The sequence below is a fragment of the Heliangelus exortis genome, unplaced genomic scaffold, assembly GCF_036169615.1.
Source record: "Heliangelus exortis unplaced genomic scaffold, bHelExo1.hap1 Scaffold_295, whole genome shotgun sequence".
NCBI lineage: Eukaryota > Metazoa > Chordata > Aves > Apodiformes > Trochilidae > Heliangelus > Heliangelus exortis.
In genome coordinates this window covers 1-25932 of record NW_027285972.1, presented here as the reverse complement: position 1 = coordinate 25932, position 25932 = coordinate 1, and the positions used below count along the sequence as shown (strand labels likewise).

Genomic DNA, 25932 nt, shown 5'->3' with positions numbered 1-25932 from the left:
TTGGGATCCCCCCCCCAAGATGACACCAGGGATAGGACCCCCCCCCAAGATGACAGCAGGGACCCCCCTGGGATCACAGCAGGGATGGGTGGGACCCCCGGCCCCCCCCGGACTCACCGGGAAGAGGGGGGGCGGCTGCAGCGTGGGGGGGGGGCAGCGCCTCCCCCCTCCCCAGCCCCACCGCATCCGCGCTGAAGCTCAACTGGCCCCGGCCCCGCCCGCGCCCCGCCATGGGCTGGGGGCAACCGGGGGGCAACCGGGAGGCAACCGGGGGGGAACCGGGGGGGAAGCGGGGGGGAGCAGGGGGGGAACCGGGAGGGGAACCGGGCACGGGGGGTCCGGGGTTCCCCCCGCTCCAATCGGTTTCAACGCCCCCCCCGGTCCTGGTTCTCCCGGTTCACTCCCGTCCTCTCCCTCCGCTCCCGGTTCCGGTCCCGATCCCGATCCCGATCCCGATCCCGATCCCGATCCCGATCCCGATCCCGATCCCGGTCCCGGTCCCGGTCCCGGAACTCAGGCGCGCACGCGCACCCCCCCCCCACGTGTCCCCAGGGCGGCTGCGGATTGGCGGGAGTGCAAAGGGGCGGGGAAGAAAGGTGTGAGCGGTGCTGATTGGCTGAGAGCGGAGCCAATCGGAGGAGGGAGGAGGGGAAAGGGGCGGGGCGAAGGGATGGGATGAATGAAGGGAAATGATGAATGGAGGGAAAGGGGGAGAGAGGTGGGAATGGGAATGGGAAGGGAAAGAAAGGGAAAAGGAAAGGAAAGAGGGGAAAGGAAAATGGGAAAGGGGAAGGGAACGGGAAGGGAAACGGGAAACGGGAAATGGGAAACGGGAAATGGGAAATGGGAAGGAAAATGGGAAAGGGAAGGCAAAGGAAGCCCCAAATCTCCCGCCCCTCCGTTGTGCCCCCCCCAGCCCCACTGATTTGTGCCCCCCCCCCCTTCCCCTCCCCCCAGCACCCCCTTCCCCTCCCCCCCCCCTCCCTTTTCCCCCCTCCCCCCGTTTCCGGGCAGCTCGCGCAGCGCCTGCGCCGTCGCGTGATTCATCCCCGCACCCCCCCTCCCCCCCCCCCCCGCAGCGGCTCCCAAAATAGCGCTGGAAGGAGAAGGGGGGGAAAGGGGGGGACACCCAAACCCACCCCACCCCCCCCCCTCCGCACCCCCTCCCCCACCCCTCGATGGCGGCCACCGCGCGACGGCTTCGTCACCTCCCTCCTGGCGACATCCCGGGCCCCGGGCTGGGGGACGCCGAGCTGCGGTTGCCATGGTAACAGAGGGATGGATTTGGGGTGGGGGGGGGTCTTTTTGGGGTGTCCCCTTCCCCACCAACACCCAAAGGGGAGCGGGGGGGGTGCAGCGGGGTTGAGGCTCGGGGGGGGCACTGATCGGGGGTGGCTGGGGGGGCCCCGTCCCCCCCTTTTTGGGGGGGTCTGGAGGAGCTGCGGTTGCCATGGGAACGGTGCAGGGAGGGCTGGGGGATGGGGGCAGGGGGATGGGGCAGGGAGGGGATTTTGGGGGGGTGGGAGGGGGCTGCAGGCAGAGGGAGGGGGGGGAGAGGTGGTGAGACCCCCAGCTCCCTCCCCATCCCCCTGGGGAAACTGAGGCAGGGAGCTGGGAATGCCCCTTGGGGGGGAGGGGGGGGACGAGGGACTTCGGGGGGGTTTAGGGTGGGGGTTTTGGGTATGGGTGGGGGGGTTTTGGGGTGCGTTTGGGATTGGGCAGGGGGGGATCTGGGGTGGGAGTTTGGGGTCAGTGGGATGGGGGGGTGTGAAGTGGGGGGGTTTAGGGTTAAGGGTGGGGGGGCTTGGGGTGGGAGTTTGGGGTCAGTGGGGTGGGGGGGGGGTTAAGTGTGGGGGGGTTTAGGGTTAAGGGGGGGTTGGGGTGGGAGTTTGGGGGTGGGGATTAAATGGGGGGGGTTTAGGGTTAAGGGGGGGGGGTTGGGGGGGGAGTTTGGGGGTGGGGATTAAATAGGGGGGGTTTAGGGTTAAGGGGGGGGTTGGGGTGAGAGTTTGGGGGTGGGTGGGGGGGTTAAATGGGGGGGGTTTAAGGTTAAGGGGGGGGTTTGGGGTGGGAGTTTGGGGGTGGGTGGGGGGGGGTTAAATGGGGGGGGTCTAAGGTTAAGGGGGGGGGTTTGGGGTGGGGGTTCAGGGGGGAATGGGGGGGCTCGGGTGGGTGTGGGGGTGTTTAGGGGTGTGGGGGTTTCATTGGGGGGGTTCAGGAGGGCTCTGACCCTCTCTCCCTCCCCCCCCCAGCAGTGAGCAGCCCCCCACGTCTCTCCCCTGAGCCCCACCATGCCCAGCCCTGTCCGCCGCCCCCCGGGCCCTCCCGCCGCCCCCCTGGGATTCCCCTCGGTTCCGGCCGAAGGTTCTGCTCTTTTCCGGGCCGTCCTGCAGGGTCGGTTCCGTCTGACCCGGTTGCTGTTGGAAGGTGGGGCCTACATCAACGAAGGCGACGCCGCCGGGCTCACCCCTTTGATGGCCGCTTGCCTGGGGGGCTACCCCGACCCCCCGGCCCAACCCCGCATGGTTCGGTACCTCTTGGAGAACGGCGCCGACCCGAACATCCCCGACAAGACGGGGAAGACGGCGCTGATGCACGCCTGCGACCGCCGCTGCGGCCCGGCCTTGGCCGCCATCTTGTTGGCCCACGGGGCCGACCCCAGCGCCCGCGACTACGCCGGGGCCTCCGCTTTGGTTTACGCCTTGAAAAGGGGGGACAGGGAGACCCTGAAGGTGCTGCTGGACGCCTGCAAAGCCCGGGGGAAGGAGGTGATCATCATCACCACCGACACCGACCCCTCGGGGGCTAAAACCACCCGGCAGTACCTCAACTCCCCCCCGTCCCCCGGCTCCGAGGAGGAGAAACCTTCGGCCGCCGGGCTCTGCGCGTCCCCCTCGGACGTCGAGGTGAAGACGGCGCCGTCCCCGGGGGGGAGCGAGAAAGAAGAAGAGAGGGACGTCTTCTGCTTCCCCCCCAAAACGCCCCCAGGCCCCCCTGACCCCCCTCCCCGCGCCCGGGCCAGACCCCTCAAGCGCCTCAACTCGGAGCCCTGGGGGTTGGTGGCGGCCGGGGGAGCCGAGGGGCCTCGGGGCCTTCCCGAGAGGTCGCTGCCCCCCGGGGGAGCCGAGGGACCCCAGGGACCCCCCGAGAAGCTGGCGGTGGGTTTGGAGGGGCTGACCCTGGGGGGCCTCCCGCGGCGGCACAGCGTGGAGGGCCGGGAGGCGGCGGGGTTGGCGGGGGCCGCCTGGGCCGAGCGGGTGCCCCCCGTTTGCCCTCAGCCTCTGGCCCGGAGGAACACGGCCCCCGAAACGGTGAGGGGTAAAACCCCCCGGCCCCGAGAACCCCCCGAAACCCAGGGGACCCCTCGGTCCCCCCCTTCCCCGGGGAGCAGCCGGCGTCGCGGCGCCTCGGCCGTGCCGCCGGCGGGGGCCGAAGCTTCGCCTCCCCCGGGGCCCCGGCGGCGCCCGCCCGGTTTGTTGGAACGTCGGGGGTCCGGGACCCTCTTGTTGGAACCTTTGGGCTCGGGAAGGGCTGGGGGCTTCCTGCCCCCCCTGCACCCCCCGGGGCCGCGCCGCAAGCTGCTGCGCCGCCATTCCATGCAGCCCGAGGAGCTGCGGCACTTGGCCGCCTTCCAGACCCAGCCCGGCGTTTAGGGACCCTCCCGTGTGTGTCCCCCCCCCCTTAAACCTTGGGGTCCACTCGCAGCCCCCTCAAGGACCCCCCCGTGGTGAAGTGACCCCCCCTGTGATGAAGCAACCCCCCCCCCCCCCAAGCTGCTCTGTCCCATCCCGGGGCCTCTGGCGCCGCCGCCGGTTCCCTCGGATCCCCCAAGGCCACCCCACGCCCCCCCCCCACACCCACGTGTGACAATTTTTTTCCGTGGATTCTGCACGACCCCCAAATCCTTCAGGAGTTGCTGAGGTGTTTGTGTGACCCCCAACGACCCCGATCCCGCAGCCTCTTCCTCCCCTCTCCCTCCTCATCCTCCCCCGCGCCGCTTTTCCCCCCGCAGCACCCACTGGGTGCCAGGAATGGGGTGGGGGGGTGGGTGGGGGGGGGTCTGCTGGGAGAGGGAACACCCCCCCTCCCCCAAACCCCCCCTCCCCACCCCCACAGGAGGTTCCCCCATGTTTTGGGGTCCCAGGAAAAAAGGGGGTGCAGGGTGGGGGGTGAATAAAGACCCCGGCACAGCTCAACCCAACTCTGAGTTTTGGGGGGCTGGGGGGGGGGATTTGAGAGGGGGGGGGGGGGCAGAATTGGGTCGTGCTGGGAGGTATTGGGGGGGTCCCATGGGAGGGGACCCCAAATGTGGGGGGGTTGTACCCAGGGGGGTACCAGAAGGACCCCCTTAAGGTGGGGGGCTGGGAGTTGGGGGGATTGTAGGGACCCCCCTGAGGTGGGTGAGGGGTCCCTGGGGGAGGGACTCCTGGACCTCTGGTACCGGTTCTGCCCGGTGCTACTGACCCAGAGGGAAAAAATTCCTTGAAATTGGGTTTTTTTTTTTTTTTTTGGGGGGGGGGGAGGGGAAGGAACCAACCTGGAATTTCTCTGTGTGTGAAGGGTTTCAAAGGCTCCCGAAATAGGAGGGAAAAGGGGGGTTTTCAACCCAGAATTTTTTCCTACAGCCAAGGAAAAGCCCCAGGGAGGTTGGAGGGAGAGAAATGGGGTTAATTCTTGGGGTTTCATCCATGGGGTTGGGGGATAATTAAGGAAATTTGGTGCTTAATGAGAGGCAAAAGAAGAGGAAAACAATTTGAGACAAACTCAGGAATTATTTCCAAGGCCCAAAATCAGGAGGTTGGAGAAAAACCAGAGAACGACTTCCCTCCAACCCCCCCCAGCTGGCAGGGAACAAAATGCTTCAAAACCATCAAGTTTTGGGTCAAACCCACGAGCAGGACCCCCCCTGGGGTCCTTCTCTCTCTGGAGTTTTTGTGGTGGGAAATAAAAAAAAAAAACCCAACCCCAAAAAGAGCTTGGAAGAAGGAAAGAATTGGCCAAAACGCTCAACTTTTTGCCTCCTCCAGGGCCCTAAATAGAAACTCCACCCCCCCCCATCCCAGTTTCCACCCCTCCCAGTTCTCCCAGTTTGGACTGGGAACAGAAAGGTGAGGACCAAGGAGCCATCACCGACGTCTCCTGTCCGGGCTCCTGCTCCGCCGGCGGCCGCCCCTGCGAGAGGAGAGCTGGGGGTCACACCTGACCCAAAAGGCTGACTTTTTCCCCCAAATTCTCTGCTCGTGATGTCATCGCTGACGTCACCTCCAGACCCTCCTGACAACTCCAGGAAGGTTGGATGGGGCCAACTGGACTTGCTGGATCCACCCAACCCCCAGGAAGGCCGAGCTCTTCCTCCGAGGTTTCTTCTCTTCCCGCCCCGCAACCTTTTCTGTGACCCCAAAAACCTCCCTTCCCACCCCAAAAAAAAAAAAAAAAAAAAAAACCCAAAAAAAAAGGAATTTCCCAAATTTTTTTGGCGTTTTCCTCACCTCCTTTTCCCTTTGGGGGGTCCTCTGACAAAGCACCAGTCCACACTGATGGGTTGGCCCATCAGCTCCTGCCCGTTCAGCCCCTCCATGGCTGCCTGAGCTTCTTTGTAGGTCTCGTACTCAACCAAGGTGTAGCCCTGGGGACACCAAAACCTCTGGGGGACCCCAAAAGGACCCTGGGGACCCCAAAAGGACCCTGGGGGATCCCAAAAGGACCCTGGGGACCCCAAAAGGACCCTGGGGGACCCCAAAAGGACCCTGGGGACCCCAAAAGGACCCTGGGGGACCCCAAAAGGGACCCTGGGGATCCCAAAAGGACCCTGGGGACACCAAAACCTCTGGGGGACCCCAAAAGGACCCTGGGGACACCAAAACCTCTGGGGGATCCCAAAAGGACCCTGGGGGATCCCAAAAGGACCCTGGGGACACCAAAACCTCTGGGGGACCCCAAAAGGACCCTGGGGGACCCCAAAAGGACCCTGGGGGATCCCAAAAGGACCCTGGGGGATCCCAAAAGGGACCCCATGGGATCCCAAAAGGACCCTGGGGGACCCCAAAAGGACCCTGGGGACACCAAAACCTCTGGGGGACCCCAAAAGGACCCTGGGGGACCCCAAAAGGACCCTGGGGACCCCAAAAGGGACCCCATGGGATCCCAAAGGGACCCTGGGGATCCCAAAAGGACCCTGGGGGATCCCAAAAGGACCCAGGGGATCCCAAAAGGACCCTGGGGACACCAAAACCTCTGGGGGACCCCAAAAGGACCCTGGGGGACCCCAAAAGGGACCCCATGGGATCCCAAAAGGACCCAGGGGACCCCAAAAGGACCCTGGGGGATCCCAAAAGGACCCTGGGGATCCCAAAAGGGACCCCGGGGGATCCCAAAAGGACCCTGGGGGATCCCAAAAGGACCCTGGGGACCCAAAAAGGACCCTGGGGGACCCCAAAAGGACCCTGGGGGATCCCAAAAGGGACCCCGGGGGATCCCAAAAGGACCCTGGGGGATCCCAAAAGGACCCTGGGGACCCCAAAAGGACCCTGGGGACCCCAAAAGGACCCTGGGGGATCCCAAAAGGACCCTGGGGACCCCAAAAGGACCCTGGGGGATCCCAAAAGGACCCTGGGGGACCCCAAAAGGGACCCTGGGGATCCCAAAAGGACCCTGGGGACACCAAAACCTCTGGGGGACCCCAAAAGGACCCTGGGGACACCAAAACCTCTGGGGGATCCCAAAAGGACCCTGGGGGATCCCAAAAGGACCCTGGGGACACCAAAACCTCTGGGGGACCCCAAAAGGACCCTGGGGGACCCCAAAAGGACCCTGGGGGATCCCAAAAGGACCCTGGGGGATCCCAAAAGGGACCCCATGGGATCCCAAAAGGACCCTGGGGGACCCCAAAAGGACCCTGGGGACACCAAAACCTCTGGGGGACCCCAAAAGGACCCTGGGGGACCCCAAAAGGGACCCCATGGGATCCCAAAAGGACCCAGGGGATCCCAAAAGGACCCTGGGGGATCCCAAAAGGGACCCAGGGGATCCCAAAAGGACCCTGGGGACACCAAAACCTCTGGGGGACCCCAAAAGGACCCTGGGGGACCCCAAAAGGGACCCCATGGGATCCCAAAAGGACCCTGGGGACACCAAAACCTCTGGGGGACCCCAAAAGGACCCTGGGGACACCAAAACCTCTGGGGGATCCCAAAAGGACCCTGGGGGATCCCAAAAGGACCCTGGGAACCCCAAAAGGACCCTGGGGACACCAAAACCTCTGGGGGACCCCAAAAGGACCCTGGGGACCCCAAAAGGACCCTGGGGGATCCCAAAGGGACCCTGGGGACCCCAAAAGGACCCCTGGGGGATCCCAAAAGGGACCCTGGGGATCCCAAAAGGACCCTGGGGACCCCAAAAGGACCCTGGGGGACCCCAAAAGGGACCCTAGGGGATCCCAAAAGGACCCTGGGGATCCCAAAAGGACCCTGGGGGATCCCAAAAGGACCCTGGGGATCCCAAAAGGACCCTGGGGACACCAAAACCTCTGGGGGACCCCAAAAGGACCCTGGGGGACCCCAAAAGGGACCCTGGGGATCCCAAAAGGACCCTGGGGGACCCCAAAAGGACCCTGGGGACACCAAAACCTCTGGGGGACCCCAAAAGGACCCTGGGGGACCCCAAAAGGGACCCCATGGGATGCCAAAAGGACCCAGGGGATCCCAAAAGGACCCTGGGGACCCCAAAAGGACCCTGGGGACCCCAAAAGGACCCTGGGGGATCCCAAAAGGGACCCCAGGGGATCCCAAAAGGACCCTGGGGGATCCCAAAGGGACCCTGGGCGATCCCAAAGGGACCCTGGGGATCCCAAAAGGACCCTGGGGGACCCCAAAAGGACCCTGGGGGATCCCAAAAGGATCCTGGGGGATCCCAAAAGGACCCTGGGGACCCCAAAAGGACCCTGGGGGACCCCAAAAGGACCCTGGGGACCCCAAAAGGACCCTGGGAACCCCAAAAGGACCCTGGGGACACCAAAACCTCTGGGGGACCCCAAAAGGACCCTGGGGACCCCAAAAGGACCCTGGGGGATCCCAAAAGGACCCTGGGGACCCCAAAAGGACCCTGGGGGACCCCAAAAGGACCCTGGGGATCCCAAAAGGACCCTGGTGGTAAAGGGAACCCCCTGGGGGAGAGACACGGGGGAAGATTCCTCTCTCCTCTCTTCTGTTTCCTCTCTCCTCATCCTCTTCTCTTCCCATTGCTCTTTTCCCCCCTCTCTTCCCCTTCCTTTTTCCTCTTTCCTCTCTTCTTCCTCCTTCTTCCTCTCCCTTTCCTCTTCTTCCTCCTCTCCCTTCCTTCTTCCTCTTTCCTCTCCTCTTCCTCTCCCTTTCCTCCTTTTCTTCTTCCTCCTCTCCCTTCCTTTTTCCTCTTTCCTCTCTTCTTCCTCCTTCTTCCTCTCCCTTTCCTCTTCTTCCTCCTCTCCCTTCCTTCTTCCTCTTTTCTCTCCTCTTCCTCTCCCTTTCCTTCTTTTCTTCTTCCTCCTCTCCCTTCCTTTTTCCTCTTTCCTCTCTTCTTCCTCCTCTTCTTCCTCTCCCTTTCCTCTTCTTCCTCCTCTTCTTCCTCTCCCTTTCCTCTTCTTCCTCCTCTTCTTCCTCTCCCTTTCCTCTTCTTCCTCCTCTCCCTTCCTTTTTCCTCTTTCCTCTCTTCCTCCTCCTTCTTCCTCTCCCTTTCCTCTTCTTCCTCTCCCTTTCCTCTTCTTCCTCCTCTCCCTTCCTTCTTCCTCTCCTCTTCCTCTCCCTTTCCTCCTTTTCTTCTTCTTCTTCCTCTCCCTTCCTTTTTCCTCTTTCCTCTCTTCTTCCTCCTCTTCTTCCTCTCCCTTTCCTCTTCTTCCTCCTCTTCCTCCTCTCCCTTCCTTCTTCCTCTTTCCTCTCCTCTTCCTCTCCCTTTCCTCCTTTTCTCCTTCCTCCTCTCCCTTCCTTTTTCCTCTTTCCTCTCTTCCTCCTCCTCTTCTTCCTCTCCCTTTCCTCTTCTTCCTCTCCCTTTCCTCTTCTTCCTCTCCCTTTCCTCTTCTTCCTCCTCTTCTTCCTCTCCCTTTCCTCTCTTCCTCCTCTCCCTTCCTTCTTCCTCTTTCCTCTCCTCTTCCTCTTTCCTCCTTTTCTCCTTCCTCCTCTCCCTTCCTTTTTCCTCTTTCCTCTCTTCCTCCTCCTTCTTCCTCTTCTTCCTCTCCCTTTCCTCTTCTTCCTCTCCCTTTCCTCTTCTTCCTTCTCTTCTTCCTCTCCCTTTCCTCTTCTTCCTCCTCTCCCTTCCTTCTCTTTCCTCTCCTCTTCCTCTCCCCTTCCTCTTCTTCTTCCTCATCTCCCTCTCTTCTTCCTCTTCCTCCTCTCCTTTTCCTCTTCCTCCTCTCCCTTCCTTCTTCCTCTCCTCTTCCTCTCCCTTTCCTCCTTTTCTTCTTCTTCCTCTCCCTTCCTTCTTCCTCTTTCCTTTCTTCTTCCTCCTCTCCCTTCCTCCTTCCTCCTCCTTCCTCCTCCTCCTCCTCCCCCAAGAGGAACAGAACCCAGCCCCCAGCCCCATTTCCACAGCAAGGGGAAGCCAGACCCTCAACCACCGGGGTTCAACCTCCCCGCGGGGGCAAAACGGTGCCCAAAAAAATAATAAAAAAATTAAAAAAAATCAAAAAAAAAGGGGGTGCAGCCCCCCCTGAGGGCTCCCCCCTTACCTTGAGATACCCCGTCCGTCTGTCCAGGTTGAGGTGGATGTTTTTGATCTCCCCATACTCAGCAAACTTGTCGTGGATGTCTTCTTCTGTGGCCTCCTCGTGGACCCCCGTGACGAAGAGGATCCAACCTTCCACGGCTGCCAACACGAGGGGGGGGGGGCTCAAGGGGGGGGTTTTCTCCCCCAAATCAAGGTGGGAAAAGGAGATGCGGAGCCCCCAAAACCAGCATTGGGGGTGGGGGGGTCGGGGAGGGGCCCCCCGGGGGTACTCACAGCGTTGGGGACCCGGCTCGTCCCCGTCCTGCTCCACGCTGTCGTAGTCCTCGCGGGTTCGGGCTCGGGACCCCTCCTCTGGGTGAGGGGGGAGAGGAGAAATGGATCAAAACTTCCTCCAAAATCCATCCCCCCCCCCCTCCCTCCTCAAAAAAAAAAAAAAAAATTAAACCAACAAACCCAAAAGCACAGAGATCGAGACCCAAATCGGGAGCACAAAGGGTTGGGGGGAGGTTCCTCACCTGAGCCGAATCCTCGACCCTTCCGTTTCTTGGCTTTTTCCTTCAGTTTGTGGATGCTCTCTGAGGGGAAGAGGAGGGGGTCGCACCCTGGGGGTCGCACCCTGGGGGGGACCCTTGGGAGAAAGGCGGAGCCCCCCCCGGACCCCTCCGGGAACCCCCGGACCTCTCCGGGACCCCTTGGGGCGGGCAAGACCCCCTCAGACCGAGCAGAACCGCTCCAGGGACCCCCCGAGACCGGGCAGGACCCCTCCAGGACCCCCCTCAGCCCTGGCAGGACCCTCCCGGGTTGAGGAAATCCCAGGCGGGAGCAGGACCCGAACGGAACCGCCCCCGAACCGGGCCCGTGAGGAGGGGAACAGCGCGGAGCAGGGATCCGGACCCGACCCCCCAGGGCCCGTTCTGAGGCGGGGAAGGCGGCGAATCGGAACCGGAGCGGTCCGGTGGGTGTGTCCGGGCCGTGAGGAACCATCCCCAGCGTCTCCCTCACCGTCGCCATCTTCGTCCATGGCGAAATCTTCCCCGCCCGCCTCATGGAGGTCCAGCACGTCCGCCATCTTGCCGCTCTCCCTCCTCTCGGGCCGCGGGGCAGGACGGGAAGCGCGCCGGAAGTGAGGCCATCTTGGGAAGGGCGTCTGTGGTAACGACGGCGCCGCCATCTTGGGAAGGGCGATGGGGGCCGGAAGGTCACTGCGCCGCCATCTTAGGAAGGGCGATGTCGCGGCGCCGCCATCTTGGGAAGGGCGCCTGTGGTTACAACGGCGCCGCCATCTTGGGAAGGTCACCGCGCCCCGCCCGCCATGTTGGGCGCTTCCCCCCCATCCAACTGGGGCCATACTGGGGGGCTTCAAATGGGGGGGGGGACCCCAAGGAGAATTTTGGGGGCTGCTCGGGCACCGAGAGAAGACTCCAGGGCTCCCCCCAACCCGCTGGGTTTGTTATAAAAAGTTGTACGTGGGGAGCACGACCTGGTTTCTCCTCACGGAGCTCTGGACGCTGAGGGGAAAAACCCCCGGATTTGATCATTTTGCCGCTTTCTGAAGATCCAAATCCGCCTCCTGAAGCATCAGGTTGAGAACTGAGCGCTGGAGTTTCCCTTTTTCTCCAGGAGGGATGGAAACCCAGGAGGGATTTTTGCCCCTTTCACCCGTGCCGAGCCCAAAAGCTGACGGAAAAAAAATCCCAAGGTGCAAAATGCTCAAAAAAAAAACAGCCAAAAAAATAAAACCAAGGATTTCTGCCCCCAAAATCCCCCCCGGGAGGTTTCTCCTCAGAGCTTTGGAGGTTTCTGGCCACGGGGAGGTGAAGACCCCCCAAGGGGTTCAACTCAAAGGGTTAAAGATGACCCAAAAAATGACCCAAAACCCACCCAAAACCAACCCCAGGTAATGAACACACTGAACTCTCACACAAAGAGGCTGCGTATAAAAAATAAGATATAAAACCAAACCAGGCTTGTTAGGACAAGGCTACAAAACTACAATACCTAGTGTGATTTCTTTTTTTTTTTTTTTTTTTACATTTCCATCTCAGATTATTGCTCAAATATCCATCAAAAATACCAAGGGGAGAGCGAAAGGTGGAAACAACCACAGCCTGAGGGCCCCGGGTCCCTTCCCAGGGGGGAAAAAACCCAGAAAAAAGCTCAAAAAAAATCACAATTGAGACCTGACTTGGATTGATTTTCCTTCCCAAGGGAGATGGGGCTGGAGGGAAGGATTTAAGGAAAATTTAAAGGTGTTTTGTTAAAAAACGGAAAGGTTGTAGAGTAAAAATAGACTAAAAAGGAATGATCTGTTTTTAAAAAAAATTGTGCAGATAAAAAAATGGTTTTTTTGTTGGTTGAGGAATGGTTGGTTCCCTTGCCACCACGGGCAGAAACTCTGCTCATCCAACTCCTAATTAACCAAACTCCTAATTAATCTCCCAGCTCTTCAGGGAGCTTTTTGTTCCACGACTTAATTAAAGGATAAATTAAGAGGAGGAGAAAAAAAAAAAAAAAATCCCATGTTGAAATCCTTTTTTTTTCTTTTTTTTTTAAGTGGGATTTTCTTGTGGCCTTGAGGCCCCGGGGAGGTTTTATCGAGGTGGGGGGGAACCTCCTTCAACCATCTAAGCAGAAGGAAATTTTTTAAAAAAACCATTAAAAAAGTTTCTTAAAAAAAAAAATCATAAAAAAAGCTTCTTAAAAAAAATCATTAAAAAAGTTTCTTAAAAAAAAAAATCATTTTTGTTCCTTTTTTTTAGGGGGGGGGATGAGTGTTTAAAAAATCTGTACAGGGTTTTTTTTTAATATATATATAAGTGTGTGTGTGTGTGTGTATATATAAAAATGTGCAAAAAAGGGGCAGGAATGTGGGAGGAGAGGGGTTTGTAGGATTTTGGGAGCAGGATTAGCAGTTGGAGGAGTGGCTGGTGCCCAGCTGGCCCGCTGCCAGCATCAGGATGTCCTTCTTTTCCTTCTGGAATCTCAGCTCCTTGCCCGCCAGCCGCGCCTCCTCCAGCTCCCGCTCGCTGGAAGCCAATTCCCTGGAAAGGGCCCCGGGGCTGCTCTGCTCCCTGTTGACCCAATCCATGGCCATCTGGGTTCTGATGTCATCGTCCAGAGCACGGTGGGAGTAGTGAGCCAGGACCTCCTGGAGGGGTGGGACAGGGAGTGTGGAATGGGGTGGGTGGAAGAGGGCTTGAGGGCGTCGGCTCCAACCCTTGACTCAACTCCACCAACTCTTAACTCAACTCTACCAACCCTAAACTCAACTCTACCAACTCTTAACTCAACTCTACCAATCCTAAACCCAACTCTACCAACCCTAAACCCAACTCTACCAACCCTAAACTCAACTCTACCAACCCTTAACTCAACTCTACCAACCCTAAACCCAACTCTTCCAACCCTAAACCCAACTCTACCAACCCTAAACCCAACTCTACCAACCCTAAACCCAACTCTACCAACCACAACCCAGCTCTACCAATCCTAAACTCAACTCTACCACCCTTAACTCAACTCTACCAACCCTAAACCCAACTCTACCAACCCTAAACTCAACTCCACCAACCCAAACCCAACTCCACCAACCCAAACCCAACTCTACCAACCCTAAACTCAACTCTACCAACCCTAAACCCAACTCTACCAACCCTAAACTCAACTCCACCAACCCAAACCCAACTCTACCAACCCTAAACTCAACTCTACCAACCCTAAACTCAACTCTACCAACCCTAAACCCAACTCTACCAACCCTAAACTCAACTCCACCAACCCAAACCCAACTCTACCAACCCTAAACCCAACCCTACCAACCACAACCCAACTCTACCAACCCTAAACTCAACTCTACCAACCCTTAACTCAACTCTACCAACCCTAAACCCAACTCTACCAACCCTAAACCCAACTCTACCAACCCTAAACCCAACTCTTCCAACCCTTAACCCAACTCTTCCAACCCTTAACCCAACTCTACCAACCACAACCCAACTCTACCAACCCTAAACTCAACTCCACCAACCCAAACCCAACTCCACCAACCCAAACCCAACTCTACCAACCCTAAACCCAACTCTACCAACCACAACCCAGCTCTACCAACCCTTAACTCAACTCCACCAACCCTAAACCCAACTCTACCAACCCTAAACCCAACTCTACCAACCCTAAACCCAACTCTACCAACCCTAAACCCAACTCTACCAACCACAACCCAACTCTACCAATCCTAAACCCAACTCTACCAATCCTAAACCCAACTCTACCAACCCAAACCCAACTCTACCAACCACAACCCAACTCTACCAACCCTTAAACCAACTCTACCAACCCTAAACTCAACTCCACCAACCCTTAACCCAACTCTACCAACCACAACCCAACTCCACCAACCACAACCCAACTCTACCAACCCTTAACCCAACTCTACCAACCACAACCCAACTCTTCCAACCCTTAAACCAACTCTACCAACCCTTAACCCAACTCTACCAACCACAACCCAACTCTTCCAACCCTTAAACCAACTCTACCAACCCTTAACCCAACTCTACCAACCACAACCCAACTCTTCCAACCCTAAACCCAACTCTTCCAACCTTTAACCCAAATTCCACCCATCCCAGAGCTGCCTCAGCCCCCATCTCCAGGGCTCTGAGACCCCTGCAGGGATGGGGACTCCACCACCTCCCTGAGCAGCCCGGGCCGGGCTCTCATCACCTTTTCCATCCCAAATTCCCTCCTAATCTCAACCTCCCCTTTCCCTGGGAGCGACTCAAGGCCGTTTCCCCTCCTCCTTTTGCTCGTGAGGAGGAAGAGATTTGGGTGAGGGGCTGAGGGAAGTCCCACATCGGCTCCTCCCGGGTGTGGAGGTTGTTGTACACCTGGAGAAGGGGTGTGAACAACAACCTGAGCTCACCTGCCGCGAGCACTGCCGCTCCCGCATGGCCTTGAGGCTCCCATTCCAGTGCAGCAGCTGGAAAACTGTCATCAGCTCCTGCAGGAAAACCAGGAAAGAGGCTGAGGAACCTCCCATCTCCTCAAACTCACCCAACCAACCTCTCCTGGAATATCTCCAGGGATTGGGGCAGCCACAGCTTCCTGGGACAACCCGGGGCAGTGAATTCCTCCAACCCCCGAGCTCCATCTCTCCTCTTGCAGCTTCCAACCATTCCTTGAGGAATTTCAGCCTCCGAGCTGAACCCTCCCCCCCCCCCAGGACAATCCAAGTTTTTTTCCAAGCAAACTTTTCTCTCTTCAGATCCCCTAAAATCTCCCTCCCCAAAGATGCTGAGACTTCCTGAGGAACCCTGAGTATGGAGTCCCCAGGAAAACTCCTCCCTTCCACCATCTTTCCCATCCCTGGGAAACCAGCCAGGCTTGGAGCAAAATTCCCAAATTTTCCCCACCCCCCCCCAGCAGTTTGTTCTCCTCATTTCCCAGCTGAAAGAGGGACTGATCCCCCAAAATGCCTTTGGATTAAAGCTCTCCTTCCCTCCAAGAGGAGGAAAAAACAGGGAGAGGATAAGATGGATGCCACCAGGTTGGGTTCCTGGAGGTGTCACCCACACCTCTGGTCACCTGAGCAGAAAAAAAATCTGAAAATCCCAGATGAAAATCTGGGATCAGGAGCACACAAACCCCCAGCACACAAATATCCAAGAGGATTTAGAGGGAAAAAACCCAATCCTGAGCATTTCATGAAGGAAAAAACCCAATCCTGAGCATTTCATGAGGGAAAAAACCCAATCCTGAGCATTTCATGAAGGAAAAAACCCAATCCTGAGCATTTCATGAAGGAAAAAACCCAATCCTGAGCATTTCATGAGGGAAAAAACCCAATCCTGAGCATTTCATGAAGGAAAAAACCCAATCCTGAGCATTTCATGAAGGAAAAAACCCAATCCTGAGCATTTCATGAGGGAAAAAACCCAATCCTGAGCATTTCATGAGGGAAAAAACCCAATCCTGAGCATTTCATGAGGGAAAAAACCCAATCCTGAGCATTTCATGAAGGAAAAAACCCAATCCTGAGCATTTCACTGCTACACCAGCACCTGAAAGTGCCCAACCTGGAGCTGTGTGTTTGGAAAAGATAAAAACACCAGGGATGGAGCTGGGAAATTAAATCCCTCCCCTTTCCCTGGAGGGGTTGAGTGAAATCCTGAGCAGTACCTGGAACTCCAGCATGGATTTTCCCTTGTTGGACTCCAGCATGAAGCGGAAGGCCCCGATGCCGGTGTTGGGGTTGTCAGCTTCCTCACGATTGCCCTGGAAAAAAAATTCCAGGAGAAGATGCTGAGATTCCCAACTCTTCCCCTGGGCATCCCCATCACCTCCACCTCCCAAATCCCAGGGGGAATGGGGGAAAATTGCTTCCCACACACCCACCCCCAACCCCTTTGCTTCAGCCTCCAGTATTCACCCCCCCATCCCCGGGTCCCTCCAGCTCTCACAGGGCAACAAATCCTTGGAAAAAAACCACTTGGAACTGGAATTTTTTTTCAGCCCAGCCCATTGTGGTGGTCTCAAAGTCCTTCCTCACAGGACTTGTGCTGGATCCCTTCCCAGCCTCCTTGCTCTTCTCTGGACCTGCTCCAGCACCTCAAGCTCCTTCCTGAGCTGAGGGGCCCAGAACTGGACACAGGACTCAAGCTGTGGCCTCCCCAGGGCTGAGCACAGGGGCAGAATCCCTTCCCTGGACCTGCTGGCCACGCTGTTCCTGAGCCAGCCCAGGATGCCATTGGCCTTCTTGGCCACCTGGGCACACTGCTGGCTCCTCTTCAGCTTCCTGGCAATCCAGACTCCCAGCTCCCTTTCTGCCACTCTGTGCCCAGCCTGGAGCTCCCCATGGGGTTGTTGTGTTGAACCTCACCCTGTTGGGATCAGCCCAACTCTCCAACCTCTCCAGGTCCCTCTGCAGAGCCCTCCTGCCTTCCAGCTGATCCACACTCCCCCCAGCTTGGTGTCACCTGGGAATTTGCTGATTCTGGACTCAATCCCCTCCTCTAAATCCTCACTAAAGATATTGAACAGCACTGGGCCCAACACTGATCCCTGGGGGACACCACGGCCGCCATTTTGGACACCACGGCCGCCATTTTGCTGCAGCCCCGTTCAGCTCCACTCTCTGGGGGCCTCCAGCAGTTCCTGACCCAGCACAGAGAGCTCCTGGCTGGCAGCTTTTTCAGGAGAATCCTGTGGGAGATGGTGTCAAAGGCCTTGCCTTTTCTGCTGGGCACCTTTTGGGGTTGTTGTGGCCAAAAGTGCAGGACTTGGCACTTGGAATGTTGAACCTCACCCCGTTGGGATCAGCCCAACTCTCCAACCTCCCCAGGTCCCTCTGCAGAGCCCTCCTGTCTTCCAGCTGATCCACACTCCCCCCAGCTTGGTGTCATCTGGGAATTTGCTGATTCTGAACTCAATCCCCTCATCTTCCTATTTCTCATCCCTGTTTCCTTAAAGCTTTTTGTAGCTGAGTTTCCAACTTGAAGTTTCTCTCCCTTATTCTCTCTCCTTTTATCAGGGGATTAACAGCACCATTTATTGGGTTTCATTTCCAGGCCAGTGTTCAACCCTGACTTTCTGAGGCAAGAGAAACAAACCAAAGGCTCACGTTGAAGGAAGCCAGGGCCTCTGAGACACTCTTCTCAATGAACTCCTCAGTGATCCTGCGGGATGGGTGCTCGTTGAACACCGAGTTCATCAGCGCGATCTTGGCCGCGCTCCGCCGCGCCTCGGCCTTGGTGGGACAGAACTGGAGGGGACAAAAAGGTCACCAGGAGAGGGGGAAGGGAGGAAAAGGGGTGAGCAGGAGAGGGAGAAGGAAGGAAAAGGGGTGAGCAGGAGAGGGGGAAGTCAAGGAAGAAGTCTGGCCCCTCCAAACACCTCCTCATCGCCCTCCCGGGTGGACGGGAAGGAGGTGGCAGCGTTGGGTTGGGGTTGGTCTTGAAGGTTTCCTCCAACCATCACCATTCCATGATCCTGAAGTTCTCAGGAGAGGGGGAGAAGCCCCAACCACCCTCAGTGCATGAAAAGGTCCCAAAAGGAAGCAGTTTGGGAGCCAGCAGGACACTGAATCTTTATATCTTTATATCTTTATATTTATTTTTATCGAGCGCCTCTCACCACGTTGATAAAAATTCTCTGGAACCACTCTGGAGCTTGGAGCCCCAAGGATGGCTCCTCAGCCCCCACACATCCTTCAGACCAAGCCCTGAGAGGAAACAGAGTCCAAAACTCCTCTGGGATTCTTGGAGCTTCAATCTTTGGAGCCAGGAGGCATCGGGGTTGGGTGGGTGAACAGAAAAATTAAAAAAAAAAAAAAAAATCGTTTTGATGTTCTGATTTCATTTCTTTGGGGTGAAACTTCACCTTCCAGGAGCTGCTCCTGGAAATCCATCCCACTGGGAAGGAGGTGGAAGCAGCAATCCCAGAGGATTGACCCCGACAGCAGGAATTTCACCTCAGCCTCGCTAAGGTTTTGGGGGCAGAGGGAGAGAAAGCAGGAGATGAAGGACACCCAGAGCCACTGCAGTGGGTTCCATCGTTCCCTCAAAAGAGGAAAAAGTCAGTGGAAAAGGTGGGATTTTACCTGGAAGCTCCCAAAGCAGCTGCCCCCGGGCAGGGTGACGAAGCAGACGTAGGGGGGGCTGCTGGAAGGGACCATCTCGTAGACCACCAGGGCCCCGTTCTTCAGGTCGGCTCCACGGGACTGCTTCATCTGCCAGAACTCCTGCAGAGCTTCCACCACGTTCACTGGGGGCACAGCAAGGGCTTTGGGTCAGAACCAGAACCTCAGGCACCAGTCCTCCCGAAAAAAAAAAAAAAATATAAGGGAGGGAAAAGCTTTCCGCAAAGGATTTGGGGGAAATCGCACCAAAATGTCCTCTAAATCCCAACAAATGTGCTGCAATCCCAATAAATCTCCTCTAAATCCCATCAGATTTCCTTCAGTCCCAATAAATGTCCTCTAAATCCCACAAAATTTGCCTCAATCCCACCAAATCTCCTCTAAATCCCAACAAATTTCCTTCAATCCCAACAAATGTCCTCTAAATCCCACAGAATTTCCTTCAATCCCAACAAACATCCTCTAAATCCCATCAAATTTCCTTCAATCCCAACAAATCTCCTCTAAATCCCACAAAATTTCCTTCAATCCCAATAAATGTCCTCTAAATCCCATCAAATTTCCTTCAATCCCAACAAATGTCCTCTAAATCCCATCAAATTTCCTTTAGTCCCACAAAATGTCCTCTAAATCCCATCAAATTTCCTTCAATCCCAACAAATCTCCTCTAAATCCCACAAAATTTCCTTCAATCCCAACAAATCTCCTCTAAATCCCAACAAATTTCCTTCAGTCCCACAAAATCTCCTCTAAATCCCACAGAATTTCCTTCAATCCCAACAAATCTCCTCTAAATCCCATCAAATTTCCTTCAGTCCCACAAAATCTCCTCTAAATCCCACAGAATTTCCCTCAATCCCAACAAATCTCCTCTAAATCCCAAATTTCCTTCAATCCCAATAAATGTCCTCTAAATCCCACAAAATTTCCTTCAATCCCAACAAATGTCCTCTAAATCCCATCAAATTTCCTTCAATCCCAATAAATGTCTTCTAAATCCCATCAGATTTCCTTCAATCCCAACAAATCTCCTCTAAATCCCATCAAATTTCCTTTAGTCCCACAAAATGTCCTCTAAATCCCACAAAATTTCCTTCAATCCCAACAAATCTCCTCCAAATCCCATCAGATTTCCTTCAATCCCAATAAATGTCCTCTAAATCCCACAAAATTTCCTTCAATCCCAACAAATGTCCTCTAAATCCCACAAAATTTCCTTCAATCCCAACAAATCTCCTCTAAATCCCACAAAATTTCCTTCAATCCCAACAAATCTCCTCTAAATCCCATCAAATTTCCTTCAATCCCAACAAATCTCCTCTAAATCCCATCAAATTTCCTTCAATCCCAAGAAATCTCCTCTAAATCCCATCAAATTTCCTTCAATCCCAACAAATCTCCTCTAAATCCCATCAAATTTCCTTCAGTCCCACAAAATCTCCTCTAAATCCCACAAAATTTCCTTCAATCCCAATAAATGTCCTCTAAATCCCACAAAATTTCCTTCAATCCCAACAAATCTCCTCTAAATCCCATTAAATTTCCTTCAATTCCACCAAACATCCTCTAAATCCCACAAAATTTCCCTCAATCCCACCAAATCTCCTCTAAATCCCCCCAGCATTTCCCTCCATCCCACCAAATTTCTCAAATTTCCCTCAATCCCAAAATCCAAATTTCCCAAAATCCCACAGGAGCCAAAAAAACAAAAAAAAAAACCCCAAAAAACCCCAAAAACCTCCACCCTGGAGCTCTGGTTTGGAGCAAAACAACCAAACCCAGCCCCAAAAAATCCCCTCCTGGGAGGAGCTGGAGCCTCCTGACACCTCCCAGGAGAGAAGGTAAAAAAAAAAAGTGGGAATTTTTAGCCAAACCCACCCCAAAATGAGGTTTTTTTTGTTGTCCACACAAGGCTGGAAGTTTTGAGGTTGGATTTGAGCCTTTTCTGGGGTTTTTTTTTTTGCTCTCTGGGAGGAGAAGCCAAGAGAGGAGCTGTTAGCACAGGAGCTGTGGAGCTTCCCAGTCCCTGAGCTGTCTCTTTGGATTATTTTCAAGTTTAATTTGGGGCTTTTTTGGGTCTTTTTGTTGGTTTTTTTTTTGGCTGGAGAAGCATCCAGAAGAGGTGTTTTTTTTTCATCACTTGGGGGAACCCACAGGCAGGAGGGGGTTAGGGGATGAGAGAATAAAAAAAATATAAATATATATAATATAAATATAAATATAAATATAAATATAAATATAAATATAAATATAAATATAATAAATATATAACATATATAATATATACTATATAATATATATAATAAATATATAACATATATAAATATATAATATATAATAAATACATAATATATAATAAATATATAATATACAATAAATATATTATTATATATTTATATAAATATGTGATATTTATATTATAAATATTATAATATATATAAATATATTTATATACAAATATATATAATATATAAATAAATATATAATATATATAATAAATATATAATATATATAAATATATAATATATAATAAATATATAATATACAATAAATATATTATTATATATTTATATAAATATGTGATATTTATATTATAAATATTATAATATAATATATATAAATATATTTATATACAAATATATATAATATATAAATAAGTATATAATATATAAATATTATATTTATAATAATATATATAAATATTATAATATATAAATATTATATTATATATAAATATATAATATATATAAATATATAATATATATATAAATATATAATATATAATATATAAATTAATTAATATAAAAATCTCCCTTACATAATTAATATAAAACCCTCCAAAAGCTTCAGAAAAATGGGGTTTGAAGAGGTCTGGAAAAGGATAAGGAGGTGGCAGAGCACCCCAAAGGCTTGAAATCCCCTCTGTAGCAGGAGGAAAGGAAAAAAAAAAATAATTTTAAAAAAAGAACAATTAATTCAGAAATAAAAGGGTTTGAAGGCAGCTGAGGTCACGTTTAGTGGGAAAGAAAAAACATTAAAAAAAAAAAGGGATTTTAGAGACCTCGCCCAGCTCCAAACTGCTTTTTTTTTTAATTTTTTTTTTGGCTTTTTTGAAGGCAGGGACTGGAAATGGGGTTAAAACCCCTCCACTTGGAAGCCTCACCACGTTCCTGGAGCTGCTGGAGCTCCAAAAAGTTGCAAAGTTGTCTCCTTTGGGGTGGGGGTGGAAGATTCTTTCCATCCCAGGATGAGTCAAGAATGTGCTTTGGAGTTGTTTGGGTTTTTTTTTTTGGGATTTGTATGATTTTTAGCCAATCTCCTGGGGTTTCTTGCCCAACCTGATGCAATCCTTGGAGCCCTGGAGGTGCTGGAACACTTAACACCCCCCCAAAAAGCATCAGCTGAGAGGATTTCTCTCCCTTGGTTTCTCCAAAGTATCCCAGATCCCGAGCACAGGGATCAAGGATGGGAAAAAAAAAAAAAAACCCAAAAAAATAAAACCAAAAAAAAAAAAGTTGTCCAAAAATGGCACAAAAAGCTTTTTACTGATATTTAAACCTGAGGATGTTGCCTCAGTCTCCTCAGCTGGGGCTCCAGAGAAGGGAGGGAAGGAAAAAAGAGCAAAGGAGTGACTGGGAGATGGATCCAAGATCCTGGAGATGGATCCAAGATCCTGGAGATGGATCCAAGATCCTGGGAGATGGATTCAAGATCCTGGAGAAGGGAACCCTGGAAATGGGGACCCTGGAGATGGATCCAAGATCCTGGAGATGGATCCAAGACCCTGGAGAAGGGGTCCCTGGAGATGGATCCAAGATCCTGGAGAAGGGGACCCTGGAGATGGTCCCAAACACCTTGGATATGGATCCAAGATCCTGGGATATGGATCCCAAGCCCCTGGGAGATGAATCCAAGATCCTGGGAGATGGATTCAAGATCCTGGAGAAGGGAACCCTGGAAATGGGGAGCCTCGAGATGGATCCCAAGCCCCTGGGGATGGTCCCAAGCCCCTGGGAATGGATCCCAAGCCCCTGGAGATGGATCCAAGCCCCTGGGGATGGATCCAAGATCCTGGGAGATGGATCCAAGATCCTGGGAGATGGATCCCAAGCCCCTGGAGATGGTCCCAAGCCCCTGGGGATGGTCCCAAGCCCCTGGGGATGGATCCCAAGCCCCTGGAGATGGATCCCAAGCCCCTGGGGATGGTCCCAAGCCCCTGGGGATGGTCCCCAAGCCCCTGGGGATGGATCCCAAGCCCCTGGAGATGGTCCCAAGCCCCTGGGGATGGTCCCAAGCCCCTGGAGATGGATCCAAGCCCCTGGGGATGGATCCCAAGCCCCGGGAGCTGTCGGTGGGCACTGAGGGGGATGGAGAACCGGGCTGAAGCTGCAGAGGAGAAGCGGGGGGAGGCAGAGGGCAGCCCGGGTGGGGCTGACGTGGGGCGGGAAGGGGAAAATTCCTCAGAAAAGGAGTTCGTGTGTTCCCCCCCCCCCCCAAAATCCCCCCCCCATCCCCGCTCACCTCGCCCGTAGCCTTGCGTGTGTTTGGCGAAGCTCCTGACCACCGCTTCCACCGCTTCCCGCAGCACGGCGGGCGGGCCGGTGCCGGTGCCGGTGCCGGTACCGGTGGAGGGGGGGGGTGCGGTTGGGCCCTGCAGCCCCAGAGGGGGAGGAGGCGGCGGCAACCCCAAGCCCAAAGGCGCCGGGGGCGGAGGGGCGGGAAGCGGAGCCGCCAGCGTGGAAGGAGGCGGCGGTGGAGGAGCGGGAGGAGCCGAGGAAGGAGCGGGGGCACCGGTAACCCCGGGCCGCAGGGACCGCAGCGTCCCCCACCCCCGGCTGCAGCCGCTGCGCCCGCACCGACTCCATGGCGGCTGCCAGAGCCCCGCAGCTCGCAGCTGTCAATCACCGCGGCGGCAGCCAATGAGCGCGGAGATCACCTCAGAGAGGGGGAGGGAATTCGAGGGCGCGCTGGCCAATGGGAGCGAAGGGGAGGAGGTGACAAAGGGCGGGAGGGAGGAGGGAGCGCGGCGGTGAGGCGCGGGGAGCCAATCAGAAGGGAGGGAGGAGGCGAGGAGGTGGGGCTGGTGATACTGACAGGCGCGAGAACCAATCAGAATGCGGAGAGGCCGAAGGTGGAGGCGGGGACTTGCCCCGGGGGTCTGAAAAAAAAGAAACAAAAAAAACCCAACGGGTCAGCAGCTCGTCCAATCACAACCTCTGCTTTGGCACCGAGGGGCGGGGCCGGGATCCCTTAGCCAATAGGAACGCAGCATGCGAGCCCAACCCGCGCCGCCTTCCGGCGCGCTCCCGGAAGTGGCTTCGCGCTGAGGCCCCGGGAGGAGAAGGAGAAGGGTCCGGAGGCGGGGGGGGGTCTGGTACCGGTACCGGTACCGGCCCAGGCCCCCGGGCCCCGGGATGGAGCCCTGGGTGCGCTTCAGCGCCCAGAGCCAGGCCCAGGAGCGGCTGTTCAGGTGCGGGAGCTGCTCCCGGGTCCCCGGGGGAAGGGCGGATGGGGGGAACCGGGGGGGTTCGGGGGGATCCGGGGGGGATCCAAACCCCTGAGGCCGCCGGGTCGCTCGCAGGGCCGCTCAGTACGCCTGTGCCTTGGCGGGGGAGACGCTGAGGAGGAACGGGGCGAGCAGCGGGGCCTTGGCCAGCGTGCAGCAGCTGGAGGCTCACCTCAGCCTCAGCCGCAAGCGTGAGTGGGGTCTGGGGGCTCCCACACCCACCCCGGGGGTCCCCTCGCCCCTCCCGGGCGTCCCCACTCCTCCTCCGTTACCTCAGGGATCCCCCTCACTCCTCCTGGCTGTCCCCTCATTCCTTTTGGGTAACCCTAGGGGGTCCCCCTCACCCCTCCTGGGTTACCTCAGGGGCCCCCCCCACTCTTCCTGGGTCCCCCACTCCTCCTCCGTTACCTCAGGGGTCCCCCCCACACCTCCTGGGACCCTCACCCTTCTTCTGTTACCTCAGGGGTCCCCCTGACCCCTTCTGGGTGTCCCCTTGCCCCTCCTGGGACCCCCACTCCTCCATTACCTCAGGGATCCCCCTCCACCCTTCCTGGGTGTCCCCTCTCCCTTTTGGGGTTACCCCAGGGATCCCCTTCACCCCTCCTGGGTCCCCCAATCCCCTTCCTGGGTGTCCCCTCACCCTTTGGGGTTATCCCAGGTGGTCCCCCAGTCCCCTCCTGGGTCCCCAAAACCCCTCCTGGGTGTCCCCTCTCCCTTTTGGGGTTACCCCAGGGTGTCCCCCTCACCCCTCCTGGGTCCCCCCACTCCTTCTCCATTACCCCAAGGGGTCCCCCTCACCCTTTGGGGTTACCCCAGGGATCCCCCCATACCCCAGGGCTCCCCCAAACCCCTCCTGGGTGTCCCCTCACCCTTTGAGGTTACCCCAGGGTGTCCCCCAATCCCTCCTGGGTGTCCCCTTTCCCTTTTGGGGTTACCCCACGGGGTCCCCCTCACCCCTCCTGGGTCCCCCCACTCCTCCTCCATTACCCCAAGGGGTCCCCTCTTTGGGGTTGCCCCAGGGCTCCCCCAAACCCCTCCTGGGTGTCCCCCAAACCCCTCCTGGGTGTCCCCCAATCCCTCCTGGGTGTCCCCTCTCCCTTTGGGGTTATCCCAGGGTGTCCCCCTCACCCCTCCTGGGTCCCCCCACTCCTCCATTACCCCAAGGGGTCCCCCTCACCCTTTGGGGTTACCCCAGGGATCCCCCAGTCCCCTCCTGGGTCCCCCAAACCCCTCCTGGGTGTCCCCTCACCCTTTGGGTTACCCCAGGGCTCCCCCAAACCCCTCCTGGGTGTCCCCAAATCCCTCCTGGGTGTCCCCTCTCCCTTTTGGGGTTACCCCAGGGATCCTCCCACCCCTCCTGGGTGTCCCCTCTCCCTTTGGGGTTACCCCAGGGATCCCCCTCACCCCTCCTGGGTCCCCCAATCCCCTTCCTGGGTGTCCCCTCACCCTTTGGGGTTATCCCAGGGGGTCCCCCAGTCCCCTCCTGGGTCCCCCAAACCCCTCCTGGGTGTCCCCTCTCCCTTTTGGGGTTACCCCAGGGGGTCCCCCTCACCCCCTCCTGGGTCCCCCCCACTCCTCCATTACCCCAAGGGGTCCCCTCTTTGGGGTTACCCCAGGGCTCCCCCAGTCCCCTCCCGGGTGTCCCCTCTCCCTTTTGGGGTTACCCCAGGGATCCTCCCACCCCTCCTGGGTGTCCCCTCACCCTTTGGGGTTACCCCAGGGATCCCCCCATACCCCAGGGCTCCCCCAAGCCCCTCCTGGGTGTCCCCAAGCCCCTCCTGGGTGTCCCCAAGCCCCTCCTGGGTGTCCCCTCTCCCTTTTGGGGTTACCCCAGGGATCCTCCCACCCCTCCTGGGTGTCCCCAAACCCCTCCTGGGTGTCCCCTCTCCCTTTTGGGGTTACCCCAGGGATCCTCCCACCCCTCCTGGGTGTCCCCCAAACCCCTCCTGGGTGTCCCCAAACCCCTCCTGGGTGTCCCCTCTCCCTTTGGGGTTACCCCAGGGTGTCCCCCCCCCCATTTCCCCCCCGTCTCTCCCGCAGTGCTGCGCCTGGGGGGTTGGGCCGAGGCTCTGGAAGGTGCCAAGCGGTCCCTGCA

General features: G+C 56.1%; 3 protein-coding genes and 1 long non-coding RNA gene across 4 annotated transcripts; 2 read left to right on the top strand and 2 right to left on the bottom strand.

Annotated features, from left to right (window-relative positions):
• The first annotated feature begins 1062 nt into the window (after positions 1-1062).
• On the top strand, positions 1063-3806 carry ANKRD34A (ankyrin repeat domain 34A). The gene is made up of 2 exons (XM_071732686.1): positions 1063-1267; positions 2253-3806. The coding sequence occupies exon 2, from the start codon at positions 2292-2294 to the stop codon at positions 3651-3653; it is 1362 nt and encodes a 453-aa protein (XP_071588787.1). The 5' UTR covers positions 1063-1267; positions 2253-2291; the 3' UTR covers positions 3654-3806.
• A 1123-nt stretch (positions 3807-4929) lies between these two features.
• Positions 4930-10838, bottom strand: RBM8A (RNA binding motif protein 8A). Its single transcript, XM_071732685.1, has 6 exons — positions 10696-10838; positions 10209-10268; positions 9967-10044; positions 9695-9831; positions 5490-5626; positions 4930-5172 (listed from the first exon to the last, which is right to left on the bottom strand). The coding sequence occupies exons 1-6, from the start codon at positions 10760-10762 to the stop codon at positions 5127-5129; spliced, it is 525 nt and encodes a 174-aa protein (XP_071588786.1). The 5' UTR covers positions 10763-10838; the 3' UTR covers positions 4930-5126.
• Positions 10839-12055: 1217 nt separating this feature from the next.
• LOC139790894 (LIX1-like protein) lies at positions 12056-23211 on the bottom strand. Its single transcript, XM_071732687.1, is given in 7 exon segments — positions 12056-12841; positions 14618-14695; positions 15874-15969; positions 17315-17455; positions 18293-18456; positions 22853-23157; positions 23159-23211. Coding segments are annotated over 7 exon segments (1065 nt in total). The 5' UTR covers positions 23197-23211; the 3' UTR covers positions 12056-12598.
• A 437-nt stretch (positions 23212-23648) lies between these two features.
• LOC139790895 (uncharacterized) lies at positions 23649-25932 on the top strand. Its single transcript, XR_011723708.1, has 3 exons — positions 23649-23801; positions 23913-24028; positions 25878-25932. It is a non-coding gene; the product is annotated as an uncharacterized lncRNA (long non-coding RNA).